Source organism: Eublepharis macularius, chromosome 3 (genome assembly GCF_028583425.1).
Source record: "Eublepharis macularius isolate TG4126 chromosome 3, MPM_Emac_v1.0, whole genome shotgun sequence".
Lineage (NCBI taxonomy): Eukaryota > Metazoa > Chordata > Lepidosauria > Squamata > Eublepharidae > Eublepharis > Eublepharis macularius.
Genome location: NC_072792.1, coordinates 80,001,726 through 80,028,370, shown reverse-complemented (window position 1 = coordinate 80,028,370; position 26,645 = coordinate 80,001,726). Strand labels below are relative to the sequence as shown.

At 42.2% G+C, this 26,645-nt stretch overlaps 1 protein-coding gene across 1 annotated transcript in view; it reads left to right on the top strand.

Moving 5' to 3' along the window:
* Positions 1-26,645, top strand: part of DMD (dystrophin) — a 2,144,806-nt gene that overhangs the window by 1,413,744 nt on the left and 704,417 nt on the right. The window contains exon 45 of the mRNA XM_054973282.1: positions 14,646-14,793. Coding sequence (XP_054829257.1) covers positions 14,646-14,793 — 148 coding nt within the window. The remainder of the gene's footprint in view (positions 1-14,645; positions 14,794-26,645) is intronic.

Genomic DNA, 26,645 nt, shown 5'->3' with positions numbered 1-26,645 from the left:
CTTCCTGAGGCCAAGCGCTGCTCCCTTAGGGTCACTTCCCTTAGCCTCTCTCTCATTGTACACGGTTCCGGATCCACAAGCGCTGTTCCCTTGAAGTTTATCCTAAGCCTCTCGCTCTCTTGGCCGAGGACACTGGCTGTTCAAAGCAACTCTCTTCTCCCATGAACTGGATCCCCCCTCTTCAGGATAGGTAGATATATTTTCTCCCTCTCTCTCTCTATTCCCAATCTCTGACTAAGCTTCCTAGGACTCTCTCTCTCTCTCTCTCTCTGTAATTATTTTTACCTCATAATCCTGCGTGTATGTGCATGTCATTTTGTTCTTAATAAAAGTTATTGTTGGACCTTAAGAACCAGCCTTGTTTGCTACTTTGGGAAGGGACCTGGTAGAAACTGGTGACAGATCCCTGCGGTTACCGGCCTCTTGCATAGCCATTCTCCTTGCTAGCTAATTCCCCCACAAATCATTTTATTGCAAGGAGACCAGTTCCGGTAACAAAGGAACAGGGGCAGCGCTAGGGTTTGCCGCGCTCGCGGCTGGCCAGCCAAGCGCCCCCCCCCACGCGCACGAGCATGCACGCACCTGCCTGCGTGATGACGTCATGTGTGACGTCATCACGGGAGCGCATGCGCCGCCACCGGCTCGATCGCTGCGGCAGGCGGCCTCCGAGCTCTCCCACTCGGTTGCCTCCGCCGCAGCAGATGCCTGCCCACGGTGGCTGCGCCCGGCCGGGGGCTTGTGCTGGCGGCGGCGGCGGCGCGGGGTGGGAGGAATAGGAGGCTTCTGCTTTGGGGGGGGCGCTCTTGCCCCCCGTGCCTCTTCCAGCGCTCCCTCCGGCACCCCGCACCTGCGGCCACCGCCTACCTGGCCTCAATAGGCGCGCCGCCCCTGCAAAGGAATAGGAGCAGTTTTGAGATAACTCATAGGATACAAGTCTAAGGGAGCTGAGCCATTCCTGAGCATCTCTCACCAAACTTGGGGAAGTTTCCCAGTCTAACTAAATTAAAGTACCAGTAGCCCTTTCCCAGCCTATGTGACAGCCCTGCCTATAAGGAGAAGTATTTACAGATTTTATAATGGGACTATAGGCTTCAGTTCATATAGATGAAGGAGCTCCTCCAATTTGTTCATACAAAGGCTACTTCTTTTCTTCCAAGTTTTAGAAGTTTCCTTGCACTGCACTCTGTGAACTAGCTAAGAGGTTGCAAAATTTCCTTGAGTTTTAAAGATTGCCATCTTTTGCACAGCTCTGTGATTACCTGTGATTACCTGTATGAAAAAAATAGGCAACTTTAATGCTTAGCTTTTCAACCAGTTATTTTCCCCACATCGAACCTACACATTTCAACACACCCACAAACTCATGCTAGTTCAGCTCATCTCTAATTAACAATATTATCTCCTCCAATTGCATTCCCAAAAGTCTTACTTACAACTGTGAAGTAATTTTCTGTGCACTTTATTAAAGTCAATGGGCTTAAAAGGGTGAAACTCTGCCCAGGACTATACTGTTTAGTATATTATAATATGCACTAGCAAAATGAGTAAATCTTTCTAACATATAAATTCACTTCTAAATTTTAAGACTAGGCTTGTTGATTAACATCTGTACACCTCAGAGAAGGAAGCCCAATTTTCAAGAAATGTAATTCTCTTCTGAAGACCTTAAACTGTCTGCATTAAATGAACTGGGTTTTTTTGCAGGATTACAGTTCTTACATTTACATGACCTTTGAGTCTGTGGAAGCGCCTGAACATTTTTTCCACATTTGAACACACATAAATGTGCTACAGCTATTAATAGCCAAGGAGTTAAAATATGTGTATAAGTATAAAATTGCCATCCAACAAGATTAATTTTAGACACAGAGGAATATTATGGGCAATGTTTTTTTTAAAAAATCTAATTCACTACTTTCCCCAAAAATTCTTACATACATTTACAATACTACTGTATAAATTTAAGGGAGCCTTTCTCACTACATCCTTTCCAACAAATCTCATTGTCTTTGTATCATAGTGTTGTATCTATACATGGTTTAACAAGCACCTGAAAATCTCATGACTTGTTTCCTTCAGATAGGCACATAAGTAAATAGTTCTATTTTTCTTTCTAGTCCTCAGTTATTCCATTTTTGTACCATATTTTATGTTTTCTTTTTAATTTATATTTATAATAAATATTTATAATAAATATTTGTACTATTACAAAATCTTTAGCTATACTGCAGCTCTCACCAGCGAATAGTCAGATGAGTTACTTTTACTCTAATAAAATAATGTGGGGACTCTAAAAAGTGTCTCACTTCTAGTTGTTGGTAGAGAGGAAGTTTCATCTGTTTTGCTTTACAGGTTAACTTTTAGCTGCTACATGTTTAGGCACTGTTCACAAGGGGAGCAATAAATATGTGCCCTTGTTTTATTTGCTCAAGCAAATGTATACAGAGTTGTTCTTGTTTTTCTCAAAACCTCTCAAATACTTGTCAGGATTACAGTTCACCCAGTCAAAAATATATTTTAGTTGTGCTGTGTAAATAATAAAAACTAATAGTCAGCCCATCAATTCTCCATTATCTCTGAACCAATGTAGCTCTGTTCCTAGGCCTGCTTTTAATCCAGATAAACTCATCTATCATCCTTTGTAAGATTTTTTAAAATCTGAAGAAAAATAAGCTAGTATCATCTGAAATAGAAACAGTAATCTCAGCAGCGCATTCATTCGTGCTGTAGCCATACTGCCAACAAATTATCCCATATCCTTTTAGATCTCCTTTTATTGCTTTATATGATACTGTATAACTTTATTTGGTTAACCCCGTTCTATTTGAACTGATAAAAATCCCCAAATATTTTACTGTATCTATCTTTTAAGAGGGATATTGGGTCTCAATTCTGGTTTTAATTTCTGAAGTAGTGAATATGTTCAGAGCATCAAATTTGTTGTTAAATTTAAACCCTAAAGATCAACAGTAGTTACTGTATGAAGCATTGGCTGCAATAAATACTTATTTATCACAAATTCACTTTCACATTTCAACAAATTTCATCTTATTTTCCATCAGCAACTCTTTCAGTGCATGGATTTTATCTAATGGTGAAAGCAAACATGTTCAGTTTAAATTGTTTTTAATAGGAAGAGTGGGCAGTAAGGAAAAATATAAATTATTAAGCACTTATAAATGCAATGGAAATGAACAACAACAACAACAACAACAAAAATGTATTTGCAGGCACAGCTTCAAGGAAGTGAGGAGTGAGGGCAAAGTGACAGAAGATACAAGACAACTTGTTGGAATTAAAAAGGCCACAAGATTATTCGTTTTCAGCTTATGGAGCCTTGGTGCTGCATAGGGCATGGATCGATGCATCAGCTGACCTTCCAGTCAGCCAATAACTCCCTCACCTAATCAGCCCATTGGGATGCCAGTAAGTGGGACTCCACATGGGCACACATCTCTGCATGGATCCACTGCTACCTGGGAATGAGCATGCCCCAACAGCCCTCAACTAGGCATGTCCCTGCTATGTACCACTCCCAAGATCCCTTTCAGGATCCTCATTTGTGGGGAAACTGAGCTCAGAGGCCATGTTTCCCCAAAAAGAATCCATGCCCAATGCCACAACATGCCTCCCGCCAAAGCTCTTAAAGCTGAACCAACACCAAAGATTGTCCTGAATGCCCCATAGCCAAACACCCTGTCCCAAGATGGAAAAGCCACCAGGTGACATGAAGCATCCAGGCGAGGGATCACTGTGAAAGAATCTACTAAATATGAATAATACAAAATTATATATGTATGTACAGAATTGTAATATCACCAGTGTATATCTGTGTTAACATACAATTCTGTAAAACTAAGTAAACTCAATGAAAATAATTCAGACATCTGTAGAAAAGCAGACAATCCGCAATATTCATAATATAATGACCATAATACAGAAAGTCCCTCTGGTAGGGGCTATGCTGGAACAATAGCTGCTAACCTCACACAAGGGGCTGAATTATAAGTTGGGCTGAACAGTAAAAGCAGTTGTTAAAGAGAGTAGTACAGAAAGCCACTGGTTTAGTTGTGAGTAAAACCAAACCATAAATAAAGCTAATAAGCTATATTCCAAGGTGAGCTGCCAATGAGACGCCTAGGTCTGCTCCCAATGAGACGCCTAGGTCTGCTCCCATTTCTGTCATAGTTTCCTCAGAGAGTCTCACCATCAGTAATATTTATAAACACAAACTCCACAGAACTGGAACTGTTATGAAATAAAGTGGTTATAATTTTTTTTTACTAAGTGTGAAGCCTAGTCAACAACAAAAAGACTCCAAGATATAACTCTATACAGACTTACTCAAAAGTCTGTACATGAGCATCTCTTAGTGTGACAACTGCCTGCACATGACCATCTCTTAGTATGACAACTGCCTGTTTCAGACCCAATTATTCTTTCCTTTCTCCCCCCCCTTTTTTTTTACTGATTTAGCTTTCTCCCCTTGGGGACCCTATTTGGGTAGAAAGGCAGCATACAAATGCTTCAAATAAATAATAATTAAATTGGCAGGTGAGCCAATGATATTACTATGGTTGACTCAGTTCCAAAAGGCAAAATTAGAAGCCAAGACAATCCCTAGTATTAGCTGGCTTCATGCTATCACCTTCTATGAAGAATGTTGGTGCCTATGGCTGTTTAATATGAAAGCATACCATGCTTTATGACCTCATTGCTATTGAAACCAACCCTGGAAGGCCCCTCAGGCTAGACCTCCCGCTCCTTGCTGCTCAGAAATTACAACTCCAAAGGACAAGAAGGAAGTGCACCAAACTGAACACAATGTCAACACAATTCATATATTCAGTTCGTATTCAACACAATTCATATATGTGTAAGCAATTCATATAATGTGATAATCAATTAAGACAAAAAGTGATATTGCACAATGGTAAAGAGGTATCGGTACAAAGGACAATCAAGACTTAGAGAGTCTCTGGCGTACATATAATAATGGCAATTGTCACAGTTATGAATGTTTATTAAGCCGTCAGCACTGGACTTTGAAGCGAAGCAGTTGCGATGTCAGGCTGAATTCAAGACAACGCTGAATAAGGGTAGTTGGAGGGGCAATGAGCAGACGCCGGCCAATTCCCTCTTCGCTCGTTTCAGATTGTATATAATCTTTCCTCAGGCCACAATCTATTCCAAGTTCAATCAATCCTACTCATGCTACGCAGCAAAAATCAGTATATTTCGCAGTAAAGGTCGGACCTTTACTGCGAAATTACAAACCAGGAAAACTGCATCAAACCGTAGCTGTATGTTTCATCGGGAGTGCACTACACCCACCCAGCTTTTATATTCTGCTCTCTCTACTCCAGACTAGACATGGGCACGAATGGAAAAAAAAAGTCTGAACACCCTGTTCAACATTCAGTGCCATCCGCGAACAATGAACAATGAACATGGACGAACATGAACTGTTCCCGGACATGATTGTTGTTCGTGGGGGCCAGAACCACCCCCACCCCAAACCCCACCCCACTTAGCACCCCCTCCCCTCAAAACCACTTACCTGGCCCTTTAAAGATCCCTTTAAACTATCAGCTGACAGGGGGCAGGGGAGAATTCCCCCTGCTGACTGCCAGCTGATAGTTTAAAGGGCAAGGAGAGCAGTCGGAAAGCCAGGCTGCCTGCCAAGTGCAAGAGAGGTGGGGAGATTCTCCCCGTCCCTCTCGCAGCTGGGAGAATCTTCCCAACGTCCAATACCCACCAAATTTGCGGGGGATATAGTCGTCACTGTCCTCTGAAGACCCCCCCCCCCCAGTTTCAGAGAGATTGCACTCTGGAAAAGCAAGATCCATGGCTCTCCCTCTTTAGTCCTCACTGTCCTCTGAAGAACCCCACCCCCCCCCCCGGTTTCAGAAAGATTGCACCACTAGAAAGGCATGACCCATGGCTCTCCCCGTTTAGTCCTCAGTGTCCTCTGAAGACACCCCCCCCCAGTTTCAGAGAGATTGCACCCCAGGAAAGGCATGATCCATGGCTCTCCCCCTTTAATCCCCACTGTCCTCTGAAGACACCCCCCCCCGCAGTTTCAGAGAGATTGCACCTTGGAAAAGCATGCTCCATGGCTCTACCCCTTTAGTCCTCACTGTCCTCTGAAGACCCCCCCCCCCAGTTTCAGACAGACTGCACCTCAGGAAATGCATGATCCATGGCTCTTCCCCATTAGACCTCACTGTCCTCTGAAGACACCCCCCCTGGTTTCAGAGAGATTGCACCCCAAGAAAGGCATGATCCATGGCTCTCCCCCTTTAATCCTCACTGTCCTCTGATGACCCCCCCCCAGATTCAGAGAGATTGCACTCAGAGAATGGCATGATCCATGGCTCTCCCCCTTTCATCTTCACTGTCCTCTAAAGACTCCCCAGTTTCAGAGAGATTGCATCCCGAGAAAGGCATGATCCCTTTAGTCCTCACTGTCCTCTAAAGACACCCCCCCCAGTTTCAGAGAGATTGCACCCTGAGAAAGGCATGACCCCTGGCTCTCCCCCTTTAATCCTCACTGTCCTCTAAAGACACCCCCCCCCAGTTTCAGAGAGATTGCACCCCAAGAAAGGCATGATCCATGGCTCTCCCCCTTTAGTCCCCACTGTCCTCTGAAGACTCCCTCAGTTTCAGAGAGATTGCATCCTGGAAAAGGCATGATCCATGGCTCTCCTCCATTAGACCTCACTGTCCTCTGAAGACCCCCCCCCCTGGATTCAGAGAGATTGTACCCCAGGAAAGGCATGATCCATGGCTCTCCCCCTTTAGTCCTCACTGTTCTCTAAAGACCCCCCCCCAGTTTCAGAGAGATTGCACCCTGAGAAAGACATGATCCCTTTAGTCCTCACTGTCCTCTAAAGAGCCCCCCCCATTTCAGAGAGATTGCACCCTGAGAAAGGCATGATCCATGGCTCTCCCCCTTTAGTCCCCACTGTCCTCTGAAGAACCCCTCAGTTTCAGAGAGATTGCACCCCAGGAAAGGCATGATCCATAGCTCTCCCCCTTTAGTCCCCACTGTCCTCTGAAGACTACCCAGTTTCAGAGAGATTACACCCCAGGAAAGGCATGATCCATGGCTCTCCCCCTTTAGTCCCCACTGTTCTCTGAAGCCCCCCCCCCGTTTCAGAGAGATTGCACCCCAGGAAAGGCATGATCCATGTGTTCCCCCCACCACTCTTTTCTGTCATTTTCTGTTCACAGTGACTAAAATGGAACTGCCTGTTGGAAGTCAGCTATTTTGAGGGGTTACAAATGGACCTTCCCAATGTCCAATACCCACGAAATTTGCAGGTGACATAGTCCTCATTGTCCTCTGAAGAACCCCCAAGTTTCAGAGAGATTGCACCCCGAGAAAGGCCCTTCCCTTTGTTGTCATTTTGTGTTCACAGTGGCAAAAACGGGACTCTTTGCTGGAAGTACTTTGAAGGGTTAAAGCCAGAAGGAAAGCCAGAAGGAGTTCAGACAGAGTTCAGTCCCTCCCTCTGATTGCCAGTGGGATTGATTGCAGCAGGCACCAGACCGTCTAGCTTGCTGAAGGGCTGCAGAAGGCAACGCACAAGGCTTTTAATGACCACCTGTTGGTTTAGGATGGGGCCTCACGAACAGCTTGCTCGCGAATAGCAGATTGGGCTGTTCGTGGTTTTTTTCTGTTCGTAATGCTGTTCGTGCCCATGTCTACTCCAGACCAGAATCCCTAACAAGGACCACAATGAAATCCCAAGAACACTTTTCCGGGAATAAGCCCCATTGAATAGGCCCAAGTAAGCTTCTGAGTGGACTCTTTCAGGGCTTGTCTCCAAAAGTTGGTCCAGAATCCCAACTTGCAGGGGGAATAGCTTGCTGTCTCATCCAATTCCAATTGAATGGCCATGAAATTTAAGTGGGCTCCTTCTCAAGGTAGGAGGTACAAAGTCTCCCAATTCATAGAACACTATAAGCAGATTTGGTATACTGTCCTTGCTTTGAAGATGAACCATATCAGTGTACTCTAAACAGTAGTTGGCATGAAGAAAACAATTCACGCAAGATGTCAGCTATATAATACTCACTTCTAAGCATTTTATTTGGATGCAATTAAAGTAAATTAAACAATGTAATTCCAATATAATCAGTGTAACGTTAATATGATCAAACCTACCTTATTTAATATGAAAGAACTCATGCATCTGCTCTTATCTCATTTTTTTAAAGTGTAAGAATTTCATCTGGCCTGCCATGAGTTTCAGATAAAGGAATAGTGTGTTGCTGACACAACCAGTGAATGCAACTTCACCTGAGAATCATAGAGTGGGAAGCAGTCCAGCCCTTTGCTCAATACAGTAAATTCAGTGCCAGGCCAACAGAAGTGATCATATTTCCCCTCAGTTCTCTCATTTCTTGGCAAGTGAAACACCTAGCTACTTTTATTGCCCTTCTTGCCCTCTGTGAACCATCGTTTTCCTACATCTTTCTCAAAGCAAAAATCACAGGACAGATCACAATACTTCAGATGAGCTCTAACTGTTGTGGAGTTGGCTGAATCTCTTACATTTGATGACATGGATGCTATGCTTAATGCAAATTAAAATTACGTTAGCTCTGTTTGCAGGAACATCACACTGCAATTTCATATTCTGCTTGTGAGGAGCCACAATCCTGAATTCATTTTCATGTGTACTACTGCCATGCCAGGTATCCTCTATCCTTTACCTGTGTAATAGTTGCTTTTCAGTACATCTGCTAAGAGCACATAACTCAACACTCTCGTAGGGCCCAAGCATTATTTCTTTAATCTCAGCACAAAATTGACACAGCACAGATCCTGTTTATACATATTTATGTCATGCAATAAAAAATCAAAATTCTAGCATGATAGATGTTAGCAATATTATGGTAATAAGATTACTAACATTAGCTAAGATTGCTAACATTGCTACCATATGTATTGTCGAAGGCTTTCACGGCCGGAGAACGATGGTTGTTGTGGGTTTTCCGGGCTGTATTGCCGTGGTCTTGGCATTGTAGTTCCTGACGTTTCGCCAGCAGCTGTGGCTGGCATCTTCAGAGGTGTAGCACCAAAAGACAGAGATCTCTCAGTGTCACAGTGTGGAAAAGATGTTGGCAGGTCATTTATATCTACTCAGGAGGGGTGGGGTTGGGCTGAGTCATCCTGTAAGAGTTTCCCAGGGTGTGCAATGCTAATGGAGGGAGGCTTCACTGTATCCTGAGGAGGTTCTTTTGCATATGGATTGGTGCTTGATGTGCTAATCTTCTCTGCAGGGCTATTGTCGGGTATAGAGTGTTTTGTTAGCCTGGTGTTTTTCAGGACTTGAAACCATGCTCTATTCATTCTTAAAGTCTCTTCTTTCCTGTTGAAATTGTGCTTATGCTTATGAACTTCATTGACTTCCCTGTGCAGTCTGACAAAGTAGTTGGAGGTGTTGTCCAGTATTTTAGTGTCCTGGAATAGGATACTGTGTCCTGTTTGAGTTAGGCTATGTTCAGCCACTGCTGATTTTTCAGGTTGTCCAAGTCTGCAGTGTCTTTCATGTTCTTTTATTCTTGTCTGGATGCTACGCTTTGTGGTCCCGATGTAAACTTGTCCACAGCTGCAGGGTATATGGTATACTCCTGCAGAGGTGAGGGGGTCTCTACTGTCTTTTGCTGAACGTAGCATCTGTTGTATTTTTCTGGTGGGTCTGAATACTGTTTGTAAGCCATGCTTTTTCATAGGCTTTTCATAAGCTTTCATAAGCTTTTTCATAAGCTTTTTCATAATGACCTGCCAACATCTTTTCCACACTGTGACACTGAGAGATCTCTGTCTTTTGGTGCTGCACCTCTGAAGATGCCAGCCACAGCTGCTGGCAAAATGTCAGGACCTACAATGCCAAGACCACAGCTATACAGCCCGGAAAATCCGCAACAACCATTAGGAAGAACTTCCTGACAGTTAGAGCGGTCCCTCAGTGGAACAGGCTTCCTTGGGAGGTGGTGGGCTCTCCTTCTTTGGAAGTTTTTAAACAGAGGCTAGATGACCATCTGACAGCAATGCTAATTCTGTGAACCTGGGCAGATCATGAGTGGGAGGGCAGAATGGGTTACATCAGTGCTTCGTTCTTGTGGCCCTTCTTACATGTCCGGGGTAATGCCAATTGCCACCTTGGGGTCAAGTAGAAATTTTCCATAGGCCATCTTGTTAGGGATCCTGGATGTGTTTTGCCATCTTCTGGGCATGGAGCAGGGATCACTGGGGCAGTGGGGAGGGGGAGTAGTAGTTGTGAATTTCCTGCATTGTGCAGGGGGTTAGATGACCCTAGAGGTCCCTTTAAACCCTATGATTCTATGATTCTATATTATATTTTTATTGGTTTTTAATTATTGTAATTGTTGTGAACCACTTCAAGTTCTTAATTGACGAGAAGTGGTATAAAAATTGAATGAATGCATGAATGAATGAATTCTGAGTGGGAAAGATCTTGCCACACTGTTGCATGTTCTGTTAACACTTATATAAGATTACTCCAATGTCTTCTATATGAGGTTGACCTTGAAGACTGTCCAGAAGCTACAATTGGTACAGAATGCTGTGGCTGCAGTGTTGACTGGAGTGGGTTATAGGGACCGTATCTCTGCAGTCTTGTACCATAAACACAGGCCATCCATTATAGTCATTTTCAGAAGCCTTGCTTTGGGTGCACTCGCTATCTGAGGGTGGCAACGTCAGAAAGGGCCTTGTTAGTTTTGCTTCCAAAACTTTGGAACTTCCTCCCTGTGAATATTTGTCTGTCTCCTATTATTGTCTTCCACCAGTGGGTGAAATTTCTCTGTTTCATTTGGCATATCCCCATTAAATCAGTTGCGAACAGGGTGTTGGGGGGGAGGGGTGGCAGTCCTCATCCAAGAGGGTTTCTTCTTCAGGCCGCTTCCCATCCTGAAGATCTCTGACATTGATTGTGTGGGACTGGTGTGGAGAGCCAAGGAAAGTTTGGCTGTCTGTCTGGTGTACCGACCACCTAGTGCATCAGCAGATGCCCTGCCGTGCCTGTTGGAGGTGGTCGTGGGGTGGGCCTTGGTATACCCCAGGCTGATAGTGCTGGGGGACTTCAACGCCCATGCTAATGATGCCACCTTTGTACAGACTGCGGACCTGGTGTCAACCATGCAACACTGGGACTTTGCCAGTTTGTATCGGCACCCACACATGAAGTGGGCCACATGCTAGACTTGATTTTCAGGATGGGACTGGATGTGGTTCTGGACAGAATAGAGTTAGTGCCATGGTCAGACCACGCAGTCCTGGAGCTCACACTCAGCTAAATTGTTTAATGTGGTGTGCTCATTGGTCTCCCAATCAGGCGGAGACCACCAAAATTTGAATTTGGGGATAAACTGTGAGGCCTTTGCGAGCTTTTTTGCTGATAAGATCTTGTATCTCCGCCATGACTTACCGGCCACAGTTGACAGAGTATGTGAACTAGAGGCCCCTTGGCCGTCTCTGGGGCAGATATTTGATCATTTCAGCCCCCTTTTTGGGGAGGAGATGGACAGGATTCTGCAGGTGGTGTGGCCTACCACATGCCCCCTGGACCCGTGTCTGTCATAGCTGGTAAAAGCCAGTGTCAACGGACTACGGGATTCCTTGGAGGCGATTGTAAACTTGTCCTTAAGCTCTGGAGTTTTTTCTAGGGGATTAGAGGAGGCTCTAATGGTATGGCCTCTTTTGAAGAAACCATCATTAGATCCCACTGACCCGCTCAGTTACTGCCCGGTCTCAAACCTCCTGTTTCTGGGTAAGGTGGTTGAGCGGTCGGCAGAGAAACAACTGCAGAGTTTCCTGAAGGAGAACTCGGTCCTAGATTCATTCCAGTCTGGTTTCTGCTCAGGACATGGGGTGGAGACACTGCTGGTCGCCCTCACAGACAATCTCCGCAGTCATCTGGATCGGGGCAGATCGGTTCTGCTGATTCTATTGGATCTTTCAGCAGCATTCAGTATGGTTGACTATGATCTTTTGACCCACCACCTAGCTGATGTGGGGATTCAGGGGACAGCGCTGCAGTGGCTAGTCTCCTTTCTCTGTGATTGGGGACAGAGGGTGGTGCTAGGGGAGAGGCTATCATCCTGTAGGCCACTAGTATGTGGTGTGCCACAGGGAGCGATACTCTCTCCATTATTATTTAATATCTATATGTGCCCCCCCCACCCAGTTGGTGCGGAGTTTCGAGCTTGGGTTTCACCAATACACGGATGACACCCAGCTTTATCTGTTGTTGGATGGCCAGCCTGAATTGGCCCTGGATGTCCTGGAGCATGCTTTTGAAGCTGTGGCTGGATGGTTGAGACAAAGTTGGCTGAAACTGAACCCTACGAAGATGAAGATTATGTACTTGAGTCATTGGAAGTGTGGATCTGGGACCCTGGGTTCCTATACTCGATGGGGCAGTGCTTACACTGGCTCCAAGTGTTAGGAGCCTGGGGGTGATTCTTGATTCCTCCCTGACAATGGAGGATCAAATTATTGTGGTTGCCAGGTCTTCTTTTTACTATCTTTGACAAGCCAGGCAACTTGTCCCCTATCTATTGTCCCGCGACTTGACTACAATGTCCCAAGCAATGGTCACCTCTAGGCTGGACTACTGCAACGCACTCTACGCTGGGCTTCCCCTGAACCTGATCCAGCGGTTACAGCTGGTACAGAATGCAGTGGCGTGGGTCATTGCTGGAACACCAATATGGGGGCATATAACACTGGTATTGCGCCAGCTGCATTGGTCACCGGTGGAGTACCGAATCAGGTTCAAGGTTTTGGTACTAACCTATAAAGCCCTATGTGGACTGGGACCAGTGTATCTGTGGGACTGCCTCTCCCCATATGAGCCCCAGAGGACTCTTTGCTCGAGGAAAAAACATCAATTAAAGATCCCTGGCCCTAGGTAGGCCTGCCTAGCATCGACCAGGGCCAGGACTTTTTTGGTCCTGGCCCCAGCCTGGTAGAATGCTCTGTCTTATGAGACCAGGGCCTGGAAAGATTTGTTAGCATTTCACCGGGTATGTAAGATGGAGCTGTTCCGCCAGGCATATGGTTGATGCTAGGCAGTGCACCCCCTCCCCAGTTTGGGGAAATAAACTATATGCCCTCCTGTCCAATGTCACCTTCCATCTCCCACATATTTTTCTGGTAAAAACACTTTGGAGACGGTGAAAAGGTGATCGTCTAAATTATGTGCTGCTATTCTTCTTGTTTCTATATTTATATAGACATTGTATTTTAAATTGTGGTATGTAGTATTTTATGTGTTTAATGGTAATTATGGTTTGAATTGTGTAATGTGTTTTAAGCCTTGTTGTGATCCACCTTGAGCCCACTTGTGTGGGGAGGGCGGAGTATAAATTGAATAAATTAAATTAAATTAAACTCTTATTGGCCTTCCTCTTTGGTTGTGTTTGCATGTCTGTATGATCTTTTAATTGTTAAATATTTATATACATTTTAAATACTGTTTTAATTTAAATGTTCTAATGTTTGTTGTTCACCACCTTGGGGAAAGGTGGTGTATAAATGTTTGAAGTATATACATAAATATAAAGAGGAATCTTTCCTCTAGTACTGGAGATAGTTAGGGTTACCAGATCTCCTTCCCCTTCCAGTGAGAGCAGAGGCAATCCATCACTCACCTCTAGATTGTTCTTGTACATGAGCTTTGCATGCATGCTCCTGGCACAACATGATGCCCACTTTGGGGAGTGATGTCATCATGCAGGCCCTACGAATGCTCCTGAATTTTACACCATTTGGGGCCCAAATTGGCCCAGTGAGCAGCATGGGACCACTGCTAGGTCCTGTGCAATGATATCACTCCTGGGAGTAATATCATCATGCTACTCCAGGAGCGCATCCTGGGAGGCTCATTCTATGCCTTTTCCCCCAGCCAACCAGTTGAGTGGTGGGTGGAAGCTGGGAGCAGATGAGAGAATAGAGATCCATCATGATTAGTAGCCAACATGCCTAGTTCTATAGGAGCAAAGACACATTCTGTGCAATGGGGACTGTTCTTGTTCCCTTCATAGAGGAGACCTAGCAGTTCCATAGAAATATGGCATATTTAGCCTTTTCTTTTATTGTTAAAGTCCGCACTTTGTGGACAAAGTTTAGTGTCCTGGATTGTAATAAAAAGGTGGATGAAGAGTTGCATGCTTCCAACGTTTTAAACTGATACATTCTTGACTTCCATTAACAACAACAACAACATTCAATTTATATAGTGCTCTTCAGGACAACTTAATACTCACTCAGAGGGGTTTACAAAGTATGTTATTATTATGTCCAAAAGAAACACCCTGTGAGGTGGGTGGAGCTGAGAGAGCTCTGGAAGAGCTGTGACTGACCCAAGGTCACCCAGCTGGCTTCAAGTGGAAGAGTAGGGAATCAAACCCGGTTCTCCAGATCAGAGTCCAGATTAAAGAATGTATAATAGTGAAATGTTTTCCTTTCAGTCTTAAAGTAAAAGAAGTTAAGCTTTCATCTCTCCTGCTGTTGGCCACTAGTATGTCACCATGTAGCTTTAATACCTAATATTTCTTAACATTAAATGATATACATATGACTGTTGTTTCTTTTATGACCACAGACTTGAAGAAGACCAGAATCTTTTGGCAGACCTGCAATACAACCTAAGCAAGTTTATTTTATGGTTAGATGAAGCAAGCAGTGTCACCAGCATTCCCCTTGAACCAGGAAATGAATACCAGTTGAAAGATACTCTGCAAAAAGTGAAGGTAACAGGGTTTTGTCAGTTGGGTTTTTAAGAACACCTACAGTTTGCTTTAAGTTATGGTAAAAAAAATATTCAGCCCTATCAAATAGTTTCAGAGAAATCTTGTATATATTCCTTTTTTATCCCCCATATTGTGTTGGTCTGAAGTTTCACTTTTCCCAGACTCTATAATCCAAGTTTAATAATGGTAAATGTTTTGATTTTTGTAGCACTTGAAATAATGTTCCTTTGCACAGAAAATTATAGTGATAAATCATGTGGAATATATAATTGGTATTTTGAGAACTCCACAATTGTGAAAGGAATGTAATGCCACAACAGAGAAATAAGAACATTTTGCTATTTACTGTCAAACATTTGAAAAAATAGCCATGGTTGATCTCTGAAAGTTTAATGTGTACTAGAACCCACTTTTGCAGCAGCAGCTGATGTCCACTAACACCTTTGCAGAAAAATGAATACATAATCAAGAACAGTAGTTTATTTTAAAGATTTTTCAAAACCCAAGACTCAAATGAAAACTGTAGGAGGCAAATGTAAAAAGACTCATATTCAAAATGCACCTGTGTAAAAGCAAGTTGATTATTATGTGCATTACAAATAAATGGAAATGATCTTGCACAAAAACTTAAATACCTCTGTAGCCTCTCACCAATGGCATACAAATTTATTAGGCATTTTGGCTATTCATAGTTAAAACTGGTTTGTTCACATGGGCTTGTCATCATAATATAGTTATTCATAAAGAATATTCAACAAAACATTTTCGAACAAACAAAATCTAATGGCGTAAGTCCTTTTTAAACACAATACAAGCCACAGGCAGTGCCGTATCTAGGCACACAGGTGCCTGGGGCAAACCTTGCTTGGGTGCTCCGTGCGCGCGCAGAGCACGCGTGTGTGCTCCCGGCGCTCCATGATGATGTCACTTTCATGACATCATCATGCAGGGGTGGGAGGCATGCCCGTCCATACATTTGCCAAGTACTTTCCAAGTGTCCTGGGGCATATTTATGCAGCTTTAGAATCTCTCATATACTAATAGCCATGTGACCCCACTCTAAGAATACATAATTCTGGAGTCAGGAGCCATGAACAGACAAGAGAAATCTTCCTGCATACCTGAAAAATGCCCCAAGTTTGCAGAAAAAATTGAAATCTAAATAAAGAACATTTTAGGTTTTAAAAAATCCCAAAATGATAAAAGGAACATGTGTAGCTTTAACCAGATGCCCTCAGTGCCTGTTGCTAGGCAGTCATTAGCCAGTATTCCAGGCTTTGTTTCTGTTAGGAAAAGGCAGGGGGAGAGGACATGGCACTTTCCAAGTCTGTTTTGGCCATTGAGGGAGGACTCATTGGGGCCAGGGCCAGCAGCAAACACTGGGTGACTTGATACCATCTGACTCGCATAACTCACCACCCTACTTGCATCTGTTCAACAGCAGTCCACCAGCCAGTGTAGTGTAGAGGTTAGAGTTACAGAGTAGGGTATGAAACAGCCAGGTTAGAATCACCTCTCTGCAGTAGAAGCTTATTGGGTGACTTTGATCCAGTCACATACTCTCAGCCTAATCTACCTCTCAGGGTTGCTATGAGGATAATATGGAGGCAAGAGGAATGATGTAAGTTGCAATGGGTCCCCATTGTAGGGAAAGGCAGTTATAAATGAAGTGAATTAATAAATATGGATGAAGTCAGGGGGACAGATAAAAGGTAAGTTGTTTAGTAGGTTTAAAGGACAGAAGGATGCAGGAAAAGGTGAGTTTATAAGTCATAGATGCAGAGGATTTAGCTGTGTTAGTCTGTAGTAGCAAAATCAAAAAGAGTCCAGTAGCACCTTTAAGACTAACCAACTTTATTGTAGCATAAGCTTTCGAGAATCACAGCTCTCTTTGTCAGATGCATGACAAAGAGAACTGTGATTCTTGAAAGCTTATGCTACAATAAAGTTGGTTAGTCTTAAAGGTGCTACTGGACTCTTTTTGAGTTTATAGGGACTGCCAGGAAGAAGGAAAGAAGAAATAGTGTGGGTAGGGAGATATATGAAAAAGTGAAGTACCCCTGAACTGGGCTCAGCTCAGCAAGCACCACACAAATGGAGTATTTTCAACTATAATTGGAAGGAACCCAATGATTTATAAAACTTTCTTGTTTGAAGAACAGATTGGTGTAGTGACTAGAGATGGGCTCGATCCGAAATACGAACCAAAGTTTGTGACGAACCAAGCCGGTTCGTGGTTCACGAACCAGCGGTTCATCATAGCCCATTTCTTTTTTTTTTTTTGAAAAATTTTTATTGGGTTAGAATCCATTATTTCCACATTTACATTCAATTTTCCCCAATTTTTTCATCTCTAACCCCCTCCCTTTCCCCCCCCTTTTTGTTGACTTCCAACAGCTTTCCAACCCTTTGTCCCCTTTCCCTTACTTTTATTAGCTTCCTCTATCTAAAACAAATATATATTCTCCATTATTCTAAGCAGTACATCCTTAACTATTTTTAACATTATATGCCCAAACTGTAAGCCTTTGTTTCCATCTTAGATAAACAATTTATCCCAATTTTTCAATTTCAGGTATTTCTATATATCATAAACCATATAGATCATACATTCGTTTATATCAAACAATTTGACTTATTCTCTATATATATTACTCATTCTATCTTTTTATAATAGTTCTATATATCTCTCCTCACGTAATCAATCAATTTGACCCATCTATATCTTCAGACATTCAGTTTGGTACAAAACTTGTCAGAAAAAAAAGAAAATATTGTTAGTTAATCGCTCCTTATATTTAGTCCTTATAATTAATTATTTTCTCTATGTTCTGTTTGTTAACCTATATATATCTATATATATGTCAATCTATTAATCTGACTGCTTATTAATTCACATTAATCTCTTCTCCCCCCGGTAAAGTCTCCCCCCTCTACTTCAATACTTCAGTAGTTCTCAAACTGCCATAGTTTTCCTCCCACCTCCCATTTCTTCTCCAGGTATTGTTTCAGCTTCTCCCAGTCTGTGTTGAACTGCCCTGAGTCCAGATCTCTCAATTTTCTTGTCATCTTGTCCATTTCAGCCATATACAGCAATTTGTAAGTCCAATCTTCAATAGTTGGCACTTCTTGTACTTTCCATTTTTGCGCATACAAAAGTCTAGCTGCTGCTGTCATATAAAATATCAACGTCCTGTGTTGGGCTGGAATTCCCTCCATTCCCAAGTTCAGTAGCAGGAGTTCTGGGTTCTTATTAATTTGAAATTGTAAAATTTCACTCATTTCTCTTATTATTTCCCCCCAGTACTGCCTGGCTACCTCACACGACCACCACATATGATAGAGGGAGCCCTCATGCTTCTTACATTTCCAGCATTTATTAGAAGTATTCAAATTCCCTAGCGCAATCTTCTTTGGTGTCATGTACCAACGATAGATCATTTTATAAATGTTCTCTTTGATATTAATACATGTCGTTGTCTTCATTGTAGTTTTCCACAAGTATTCCCATGCCTCCATTGTTATTTCTTTATTAAAGTTTATAGCCCATTTCACCATTTGTGTTTTAACTATCTCATCCTCGGTATACCACTTCAACAGTACTTGGTATACCTTGGATATTCTTTTCTTATCTTCTTTAAGAAGGGTCTGCTCTAGTTCCGAATTCTCTATTCGTATACCTCCCTTTACAGAGTCCGAATTATATAAGTCTCTGATCTGTCTATACTGGAACCAATCGTAGTTAGGTGATAGTTCCTCTTGTGTCTTTATTCTAAGTTTGGATGCTTCAGTTTTAGTTATTTCTTTATACGTTAAACATTGTTGTTCATTATCAACAGCTCTCGGGTCTATCACCTCATATGGAACCACCCACAAAGGGGTTCCTTCTTGTAGATAAATTCTGTACTTCTTCCAGATTGTATATAGACTTCTCCGAACAAAGTGATGCAGGAACATCGAGTTGACCTTTACTTTGTCATGCCATAAATATGCGTGCCATCCAAATATTTTTTTATATCCCTCTAGGGCTAATAGTTTCTTGTTCTTTAATGTCATCCATTCTTTCAACCAAACTAGGCAGATTGCATCATGATAAAGTCTCAGATTGGGCAGTTGCATTCCGCCTCTTTCCTTTGCATCTTGTAAAACTTTCACTTTCACTCGAGGCTTCTTGCCTGCCCAAACAAAATCTGATATTTTCCTCTGCCATTTTTCAAATTGTTTGGAGTCTCTGATGATTGGTATTGTCTGTAGCAAAAACATTACTCTTGGTAACACATTCATCTTAACTGCTGCAATCCTGCCCAACCATGACAAATTCAATCTATTCCATTTAATCAAGTCTCTCTCTATCTGAGTCCATAGTTTTTCATAATTGTTTTTGAATAGATCTATGTTCTTTGCAGTTAATTCGACTCCCAAATATTTCACTTTACTTGTTACTTCACAATCCGTTGTTTCCATTAACAATTGTTGTTTCTGCTTAGTCATATTTTTGCATAATATCTTTGACTTCTTTTTGTTAATGAAGAAACCTGCCAAGTCTCCAAACTCCTTGATCTTATCTATCACTCTTGGCATGTTCTCCAATGGGTCCTCTACAATTAACATTATGTCATCCGCAAATGCTCTGACCTTGTATGAATAGTCCTTTATTTTTATTCCACGAATTTCATCATCTTGACGTATTTGTATCATCAGAATCTCCAATACTAAAATGAACAACAATGGAGATAACGGGCAACCTTGTCTTGTTCCTTTACTTATCGTCAATTTCTTGGTCAATTCATCATTCACCACGATTGCTGCAGTCTGGTCTCTATAAATTTCCTTAATTGCTCTGATGAATCTTTCTCCCAATTGTAGCTTTTCCATAGTGGCAAACATAAAATCCCAGTTTAAATTGTCAAACGCTTTTTCAGCGTCTACAAAGAAGAAACCAACCTCTTTGTCACAACGCTTGTCATAATATTCAATAGCATTGATCACTGTCCTTAAGTTGTCTCTTATTTGTCTGTCTGGCAAAAAGCCTGCTTGTTCCTCCTCTATGACTTCCGAGAGCCACCCCTTCAATCTCTCCGCCAATATCTTCGCAAAAATTTTATAGTCATTGTTGAGTAGCGATATAGGTCTATAATTTTTCACATTAGTCAGGTCTTGGCCCTCTTTTGGGATCAATGATATATTCGCTTCACTCCAAGTTTCTGGAATCCTTTGATCCCTTAAAACCCCATTCATCACCTCTTTTAGGAATGGTGCCAGTTCATTAGCCATTGTCTTATAGAATTTAGCCGTAAGTCCATCTGGCCCTGGCGCCTTTCCTAGATTTGCAGATTGTATTGCCTTACTTATTTCCTCGTCAGTTACTTCACTATTCAACTTATTTCTCCAAGCTTCCGAGATTTCTGGAAGTTTGGTTTTCTCCAAATATGACGCTATTGATTCTTTGTTTACTTCTTTTTTATTATACAGCTTAGCGTAAAATTTATAAAAGGCTCTACTAATGGTAGCCTGCTCCAAATACGTTTTGTTATCTTCGCAAATTTTATTTATTATCTTCTTTTCCCTTTTCTTCTTCAATTGCCATGCCAGGTACTTCCCAGGTTTATTAGCGCCCTCAAACGCTTTTTGATTCAGTCTTTTGAGATTCCACTCCAATTCTTTATTGCTCATTGCTGTTAGCTGTTCTTGAAGTATTTTAATTTCCTGGTATACCTTCTTTTTCCCTGGTCTCTTTTTTAGCTGTATTTCTTTGGCTTTTATTTTCTCCTCAATCTCTTGTCTTTTCTCCTCTTTCTTCTTTCTTGCTCTACCATTTAAGTCCATTAGTATGCCCCTTACAACCGCCTTGTAAGCATCCCAAACTTTATTGGTTGGTACTTCTTTATTCACGTTGTATTGTATAAAAAACTTTGTCTCTCTTCTCAGTATTTCCATATTCTCTCTTTCCTGTAACAAGTCCTCATTTATTCTCCATGCTTTCCTTTTTCTCTTTTTTCCAAATTTCCACATAATTGGGTTGTGATCTGAGCCTACCATAGGCATTATTTCTACCTCCTTAGTCCATAATGCTAAGTCTTTTGAGGCCCAGATCATATCAATTCTTGATAATGTAGAATGCCTTGCAGAATAAAAAGTAAACTGTCTGCTTTTAGGATATTCTCTCCTCCATACATCTTCAAGAGTCTCTTGTTGAATCAACTCAAAAAAAAGCTTTGGTAATAGTCCTCTTTTCTTTTGTGCCGTTGTAGTCTTTTTGTCTAGTTCCAAGTCTGTCACTCCATTGAAGTCTCCAGCAAGAATTATCTGGTCGTATGCAAGATCGTCTAAATGCTTCCTTAAATCCTCAAAGAAGCTTTCTTTTGCACCGTTAGGTGCATAAAGTCCGACTACCAACACTCTCTTTAAATTCCAAATACATTCCACTGCTACAAATCTAGCTTCCACATCTCTCATAACAAATTTTGGCTGTAGCTCCTCTTTTATGTACAACACCACTCCTCTTTTTTTCTTGTTGGAGGCCGCTACATATTCTTTGCCCAATTTTCCAGATTTTAAATATTTTACATCCTGCTTTCTGATATGGGTCTCTTGCAAACAAACAATGTCACATTTTTGTTTTAGTAGCCAGTGAAAAGTATTTTTCCTCTTATTCGGTGAGTTTAGTCCATTTACATTCCAAGATAATACTTTACACTCCATACTCATGATCTTGTTGGTAAGTCTTTTTCATTGTCCTTAATAAATCGCTCCATCTCTCGCTCAGATCTGATGCGTTTTTTGGCCCCTCCAAACTCAAAGGACACTCCTTCCGGTAACTCCCATCTGTACCTGATTTTCATGTCCTTCAAAATCTGAATTAGCACTTTATATTTTTTCCGGTCCAGTAACACTGATCTGGGCAGTTCCTTCATTATAATAATCGTCTTGCCATCAATCTCCAATGGATCTTGAAACTGTTTTGTCACAATCCTCTCTTTCATATTTCGTGTTGTAAACTGCACAATCACATCTCTTGGTAGTTTCCTCTGGGTTGCTATTCTCGAATTCACACGGTATGCCACATCCAGGATAGCCACAACTTCCTCCTCCTCCTTCCCCAGGTACTCAGCCAACACCTCAGTCATCTGTTCTTGCGCTGACTTTCCTTCCACTTCTGGCAAGCCAGGAAAACGTAGCTGCTTCTCCATATGTTTAGTTTCTGCAACTGACATTCTCCCCTTCACCAATCTCATCTCTGTTTGTTGCGTGTCTGCTAAATTCTCCATCGCGTCTTCTACTGTTTTAACTCTCTGCTGCGTTCCTTGTAATTCACTTCGTATTGTTTCCATACCTTTTTTCACTTCTGACAGCTCCGATTTTACTGTCTGTGTAACCTCTTTAACCTCTTTTATCAGCTCCAATTTCGTGTCCTTAAGTTCTTTAATCATATCTAAAAGTTTTTTGTCCAGGTTTTTATCCAGGTTTTCTATTGCCGATTGCCACTCTTTTTTTGACATCGTGGGGCTTGCTTTAGCTCGCTCCCACGAATCCGCTCTCTTCCTTAACTCCGTGGCGTAAAATTTAACGTTTTTCTATTTTAAATGTCCCGGTCTTCTTATAGAAATTAAATTTTAAAGAGTCCAAAATGTCGGGCGTCTTTTCTCTATGGTTTCTCTATGATTTTGTAATCCAAGATGGCCTACTTCCTCTTCCGCTGAAGCCGCGACCCTTCCCCTTTCAAAAATGGCGATTCCCTACTTCCTGCCCTCCAGCAAGGGCCGCTTCTCTCCAGCCACTCTATTGTTATTACGCACTTCCTGTCTCCCGTCTTCCCACAGCAGATCTCGCGATGGTGTCTTTTTCTCACAGCTCCAAAGCCACAGGTATTCAAAACAATAGTCCCATTTCTTTAATAACTTCTTTAAACTTAGTCTCTTTTTAAATTCGATTCCTGCCGAGTCTTCCCCTCCTTTTCACTAGTCTGTTGCAGTTTAAAAATCTACTTTTTTTCCTCTCTGTTTTTATCAATCTGTCCCGTCTCAGAAGATAATGATCTTTACCTTCTCTTCACTTTTCTCGGGTTGTAATCGCTGTTTCGATTTTAAGTTCTCCTCTCAGCTTCTTCCCCCAATCGATGCTTGGGTATGTAGGTCTTATGCCAGCCGAATTGGCCCCAAAACTGCCGCAGAGATTATAGCCGACCCGTCGCAAGGTGGGACCTCAAGGATCAGGGGGAGACTCGTTGTGTAGAGCCCCCCCTCGTCCGAGATCTAGCTCACCCTAGGGTCTTGAGCGTTCTTTGCCTGCTCCCCGCCTGAGAGCAGTCGGCCGCGGGCTATTTTCACCCCGCCGGCCGGTTAAAACGGCAGTCCGGTCAGCTCCGCAAGTGGAGCTGCGTTAGACCTCCATGGATCCCAAACAGGAAGTCCATCATAGCCCATTTCTGATGAACTGCCATGAACTTTAGGCTGGTTCATTTGGTTCATTTTTTGGTTCGTGACTGCAGACAGCCTGGTGCCGATCAATCAGTTTCCTAGGCATCAGGGGATGAACTTGCTGCAGCCCTTCTGCTGACCCAGAAGTGGCCTTCTGCTGGCCCAGACGTGACCTTCTGCTGACCCGGAAGTGATGATTTGCTGACCTAGATGTGACATTTTCACGAACCAAATGAACTGGATCGCAAACTGGGGCAGATTCATGCAAGTTTGTGGTTCGTGAAATGCGACAAACCACGAACCGCATGGTTTAGTTTTTTTCTGGTTTCGTGCCCATCTCTAGTAGTGACCAATAATGGCTTTAGCAAGAATTCCATGTGCATAAACAGTTCAAGACAGACATATCATGTAGCTTGGGCATTTATTTGTTTGCCTTTGAGTCAATATGGAAGGAAGAAAAAGAGATTTTTTTTAATAATAGAAAAGTGAGGTACCTCTTTTTAATGCTTATTTATTTTATTATTTTAAAAATATCTCTGACTTCAGAATACATCTTTCAGTTTAAGGAAAAAACTCCCTCATACTATTAATCTTTTTTTTCCATATTATCCTAAAAAATATTTTTTACTTTGTATGTGCATGAGGAGGACAAAAATGATTCACTTCATCACGGCTATAACTCAGCCAATTTTTGCTAACTCTTAATGCTGCAGACCACTCTGGAAATTATTGAGCACTGATTTAGTGGATTTGAAGAAGGGTTGTTTAGTGGAATCATTAATCGAATATGCTTTTCTCTATGGCTTCTTGGACCTATCACAGCACAGTTGAGGAAGTAGGACAAAAAACACCAGAAATTAATGAAACATCCTTCTTCTGATTTCTGCCTATTAGAGAATTGGCAGTAAAGATATTCTTAGTGTCCTTTTCATATCAGCAACATTTGATAATTCTGTTCAGAGTATATATCTAAATATGTTAGAGTACATATTGGGTCTCAAAAATTGTTTTTCTTGAAACCCAGTTTTTTTTTATTTTAAAGCAACCACTCCCAGTCTAGCTGTCGTCATGCTTTAATGGGGCTTCACAGCTGAATGAAAATGTTGAAAATTATGGAGCATAGGTAGGCAACATTTGAACATACCCAATTTACGCCCATAATTTCTGGTCAATTTGCAGGCTACAAGTTCTTCATGTGTTTGTCAGTAACCCATGCTACAACCTTGCAGGATGAGGGTAAAAAAATCATCACTGTGTTGCATACAAATGGGGATGTGGCAAGCAGAAGATTCCAGGTTTTAGTTCTTTATCAGGCCAGTTAATGAATCTGAGATAGCAGTGTAGGGAAAGACTTTTCTCTGCCTTATAGCTTGGAGAACTACAGCCAGTCAAAGTAGACAATACTGGATTAGATGGGCCAGTGGTCTGATTTGGTATAATTCCATTTCATATGCTCATATATGTTCAAGAAGAATGAGAAAAATAGTGGCTTCTCTCAGGTGAGATTTTACCTGAGGACTTTTTAGCTTCCTGTTCACATTCAGTGACCACACTATTCAGGACTGATTCCAGGGTCCTGGGAAAAAAGATCTAGGTGGTCCCCTCATTAACCTTATTTAACTGTATTCATCTCATTTATTCATATCTTGACAAAACGAAAGTGCTAGTGATAAGCAGAAAGTCTGACCTGGAACTGGTCTGTAGTTTAGAAGTACTCATGGACCCAGGTCTACTGCAGCAGGTAGCAGCTGTGGCCAGGAGTGCTTTTTACCAGTTTCATTTGGATAGCCAGCTACAGCCTTTCCTGAACAGAAAAGATCTCGCCACTGTGATGCATGCCTTGGTTACATATAGATTAGACTACTGCAATTTGTTCTACATAGGGTTGCCCTTGAAAAGTATTTGGAAATATCAATTTATACAGAACTCTGCACCTGGATGTTGACTGGAATGTACCATAGGGACCATACTTCTCCAAACTTGGCCCATCTACATTGGCTTGCAATCTGTTTCTGAGCACAATTCAAGGCGCTGATGTTGACCTTTAAAGCCCTACGTGGCTTGGGACCAGCATACCTGATGGACCAGCTAATCCCATACAAACCTAAGGTCATCTTCTCAGGCTCTGCTTCATGTGCCCCTTGTGATGGACTCAGCTTCAAATGCTGGGATTGCTGGGTAGTAAAGAGGGGAGGATGACTGACAGGTCCCCCCTTCCCTTGTGGCTAGCCTGAAATGGTAGTTGGTGATGGAATATTGAGGGGTTGACAGTTGGAGTAGAATGAGGGGAGTTGGAGTCTGGCTTCTGACCAGAGAGGGTCAGACGGAGAGTCCTCTGTGTGAGGAAGGAAGAGGAAGGTGTACCCTTTAAGGAAAAACCATTACCTTCATGAAGCACTTGTAGTCCTTGGACTAAGGTGGAAAAGACAGCACTAACTTCTGTGTAGACATGAGAGGTGAGAGATCTGGGAATTGTAGTGAGCCAAGGAAGTGGGTAGAAAGGAGTCTCCCCTTCAGCCACAGGAAATGGGGTTATAGCTGAGACATAACTATAATGCCTGCACAGTATCTTGAAAGGGTTTGACTCAGTGGAGGTCTGCAGAAAAGGGGAAGTTGTGCTGTGTGTGTGTGTGTGTGTGTGAAAATAGGAGCACCTAACTTGAAGGAGTGCCAATCTCAGTAAGAGCTTACTGAAACAACTTTTAAGTCTGATAACACCAACTCTCATACAAGCCAGCAACTTAAGAACCATACCAAGCGTTTTGTGCCTCACACCAGTGAAGTGTTCAGTTCAGTTCATAAACTTCTAAGTTACTTCCATTTTAAACACCTGCCTACATGCCTTCTTATTTTACCTACTTGTAAATAAACCTTCTGTTTAATTTCGAATCTCCACAAGCCTTGTGTGCCAGTTTTTGTTTAAGGGAAGTGCAAACCCCTGATCTTTCCCCTACTTGGACTTGGCTAGGTAATATACCACTTATATGTTCCTGAAGGGTGGGAGAGGAAATAAAGTTGAAGCTAAATCTCAACTATGCTACTAAAGGCTTCCCAGCCCAGTATTCAGCTTCATAGGCTTAGAGATGAGAAGATTTACCTCAAGGTAAATCTAGATTTACCTAGAGAAAGGTCAGCCCAAGCCTGAGTTAGATGAGGGTTTGTGACACCCCTGCTTTTGGATATTAGGTGGATGGCAACCTCAGGAGAGAGCCTTCTCAGTCATGTAACTGAAACTGTGGAATTCCCCAGAGAAACTTATTGAACCCCTTCTGTTGCCATCTTACATCAGTGAGTGAAGACTTAATGCTGGGTCATATGTTTTCTCTATCCAGTGGAGTAAAGTTCATCTCTTAACTAATTACTTTCTATATTGTCACAAATAATCACTGAAATTAAGCTTTTTAAGGCAATAATGAAATGATGAGGAAGTGGAAA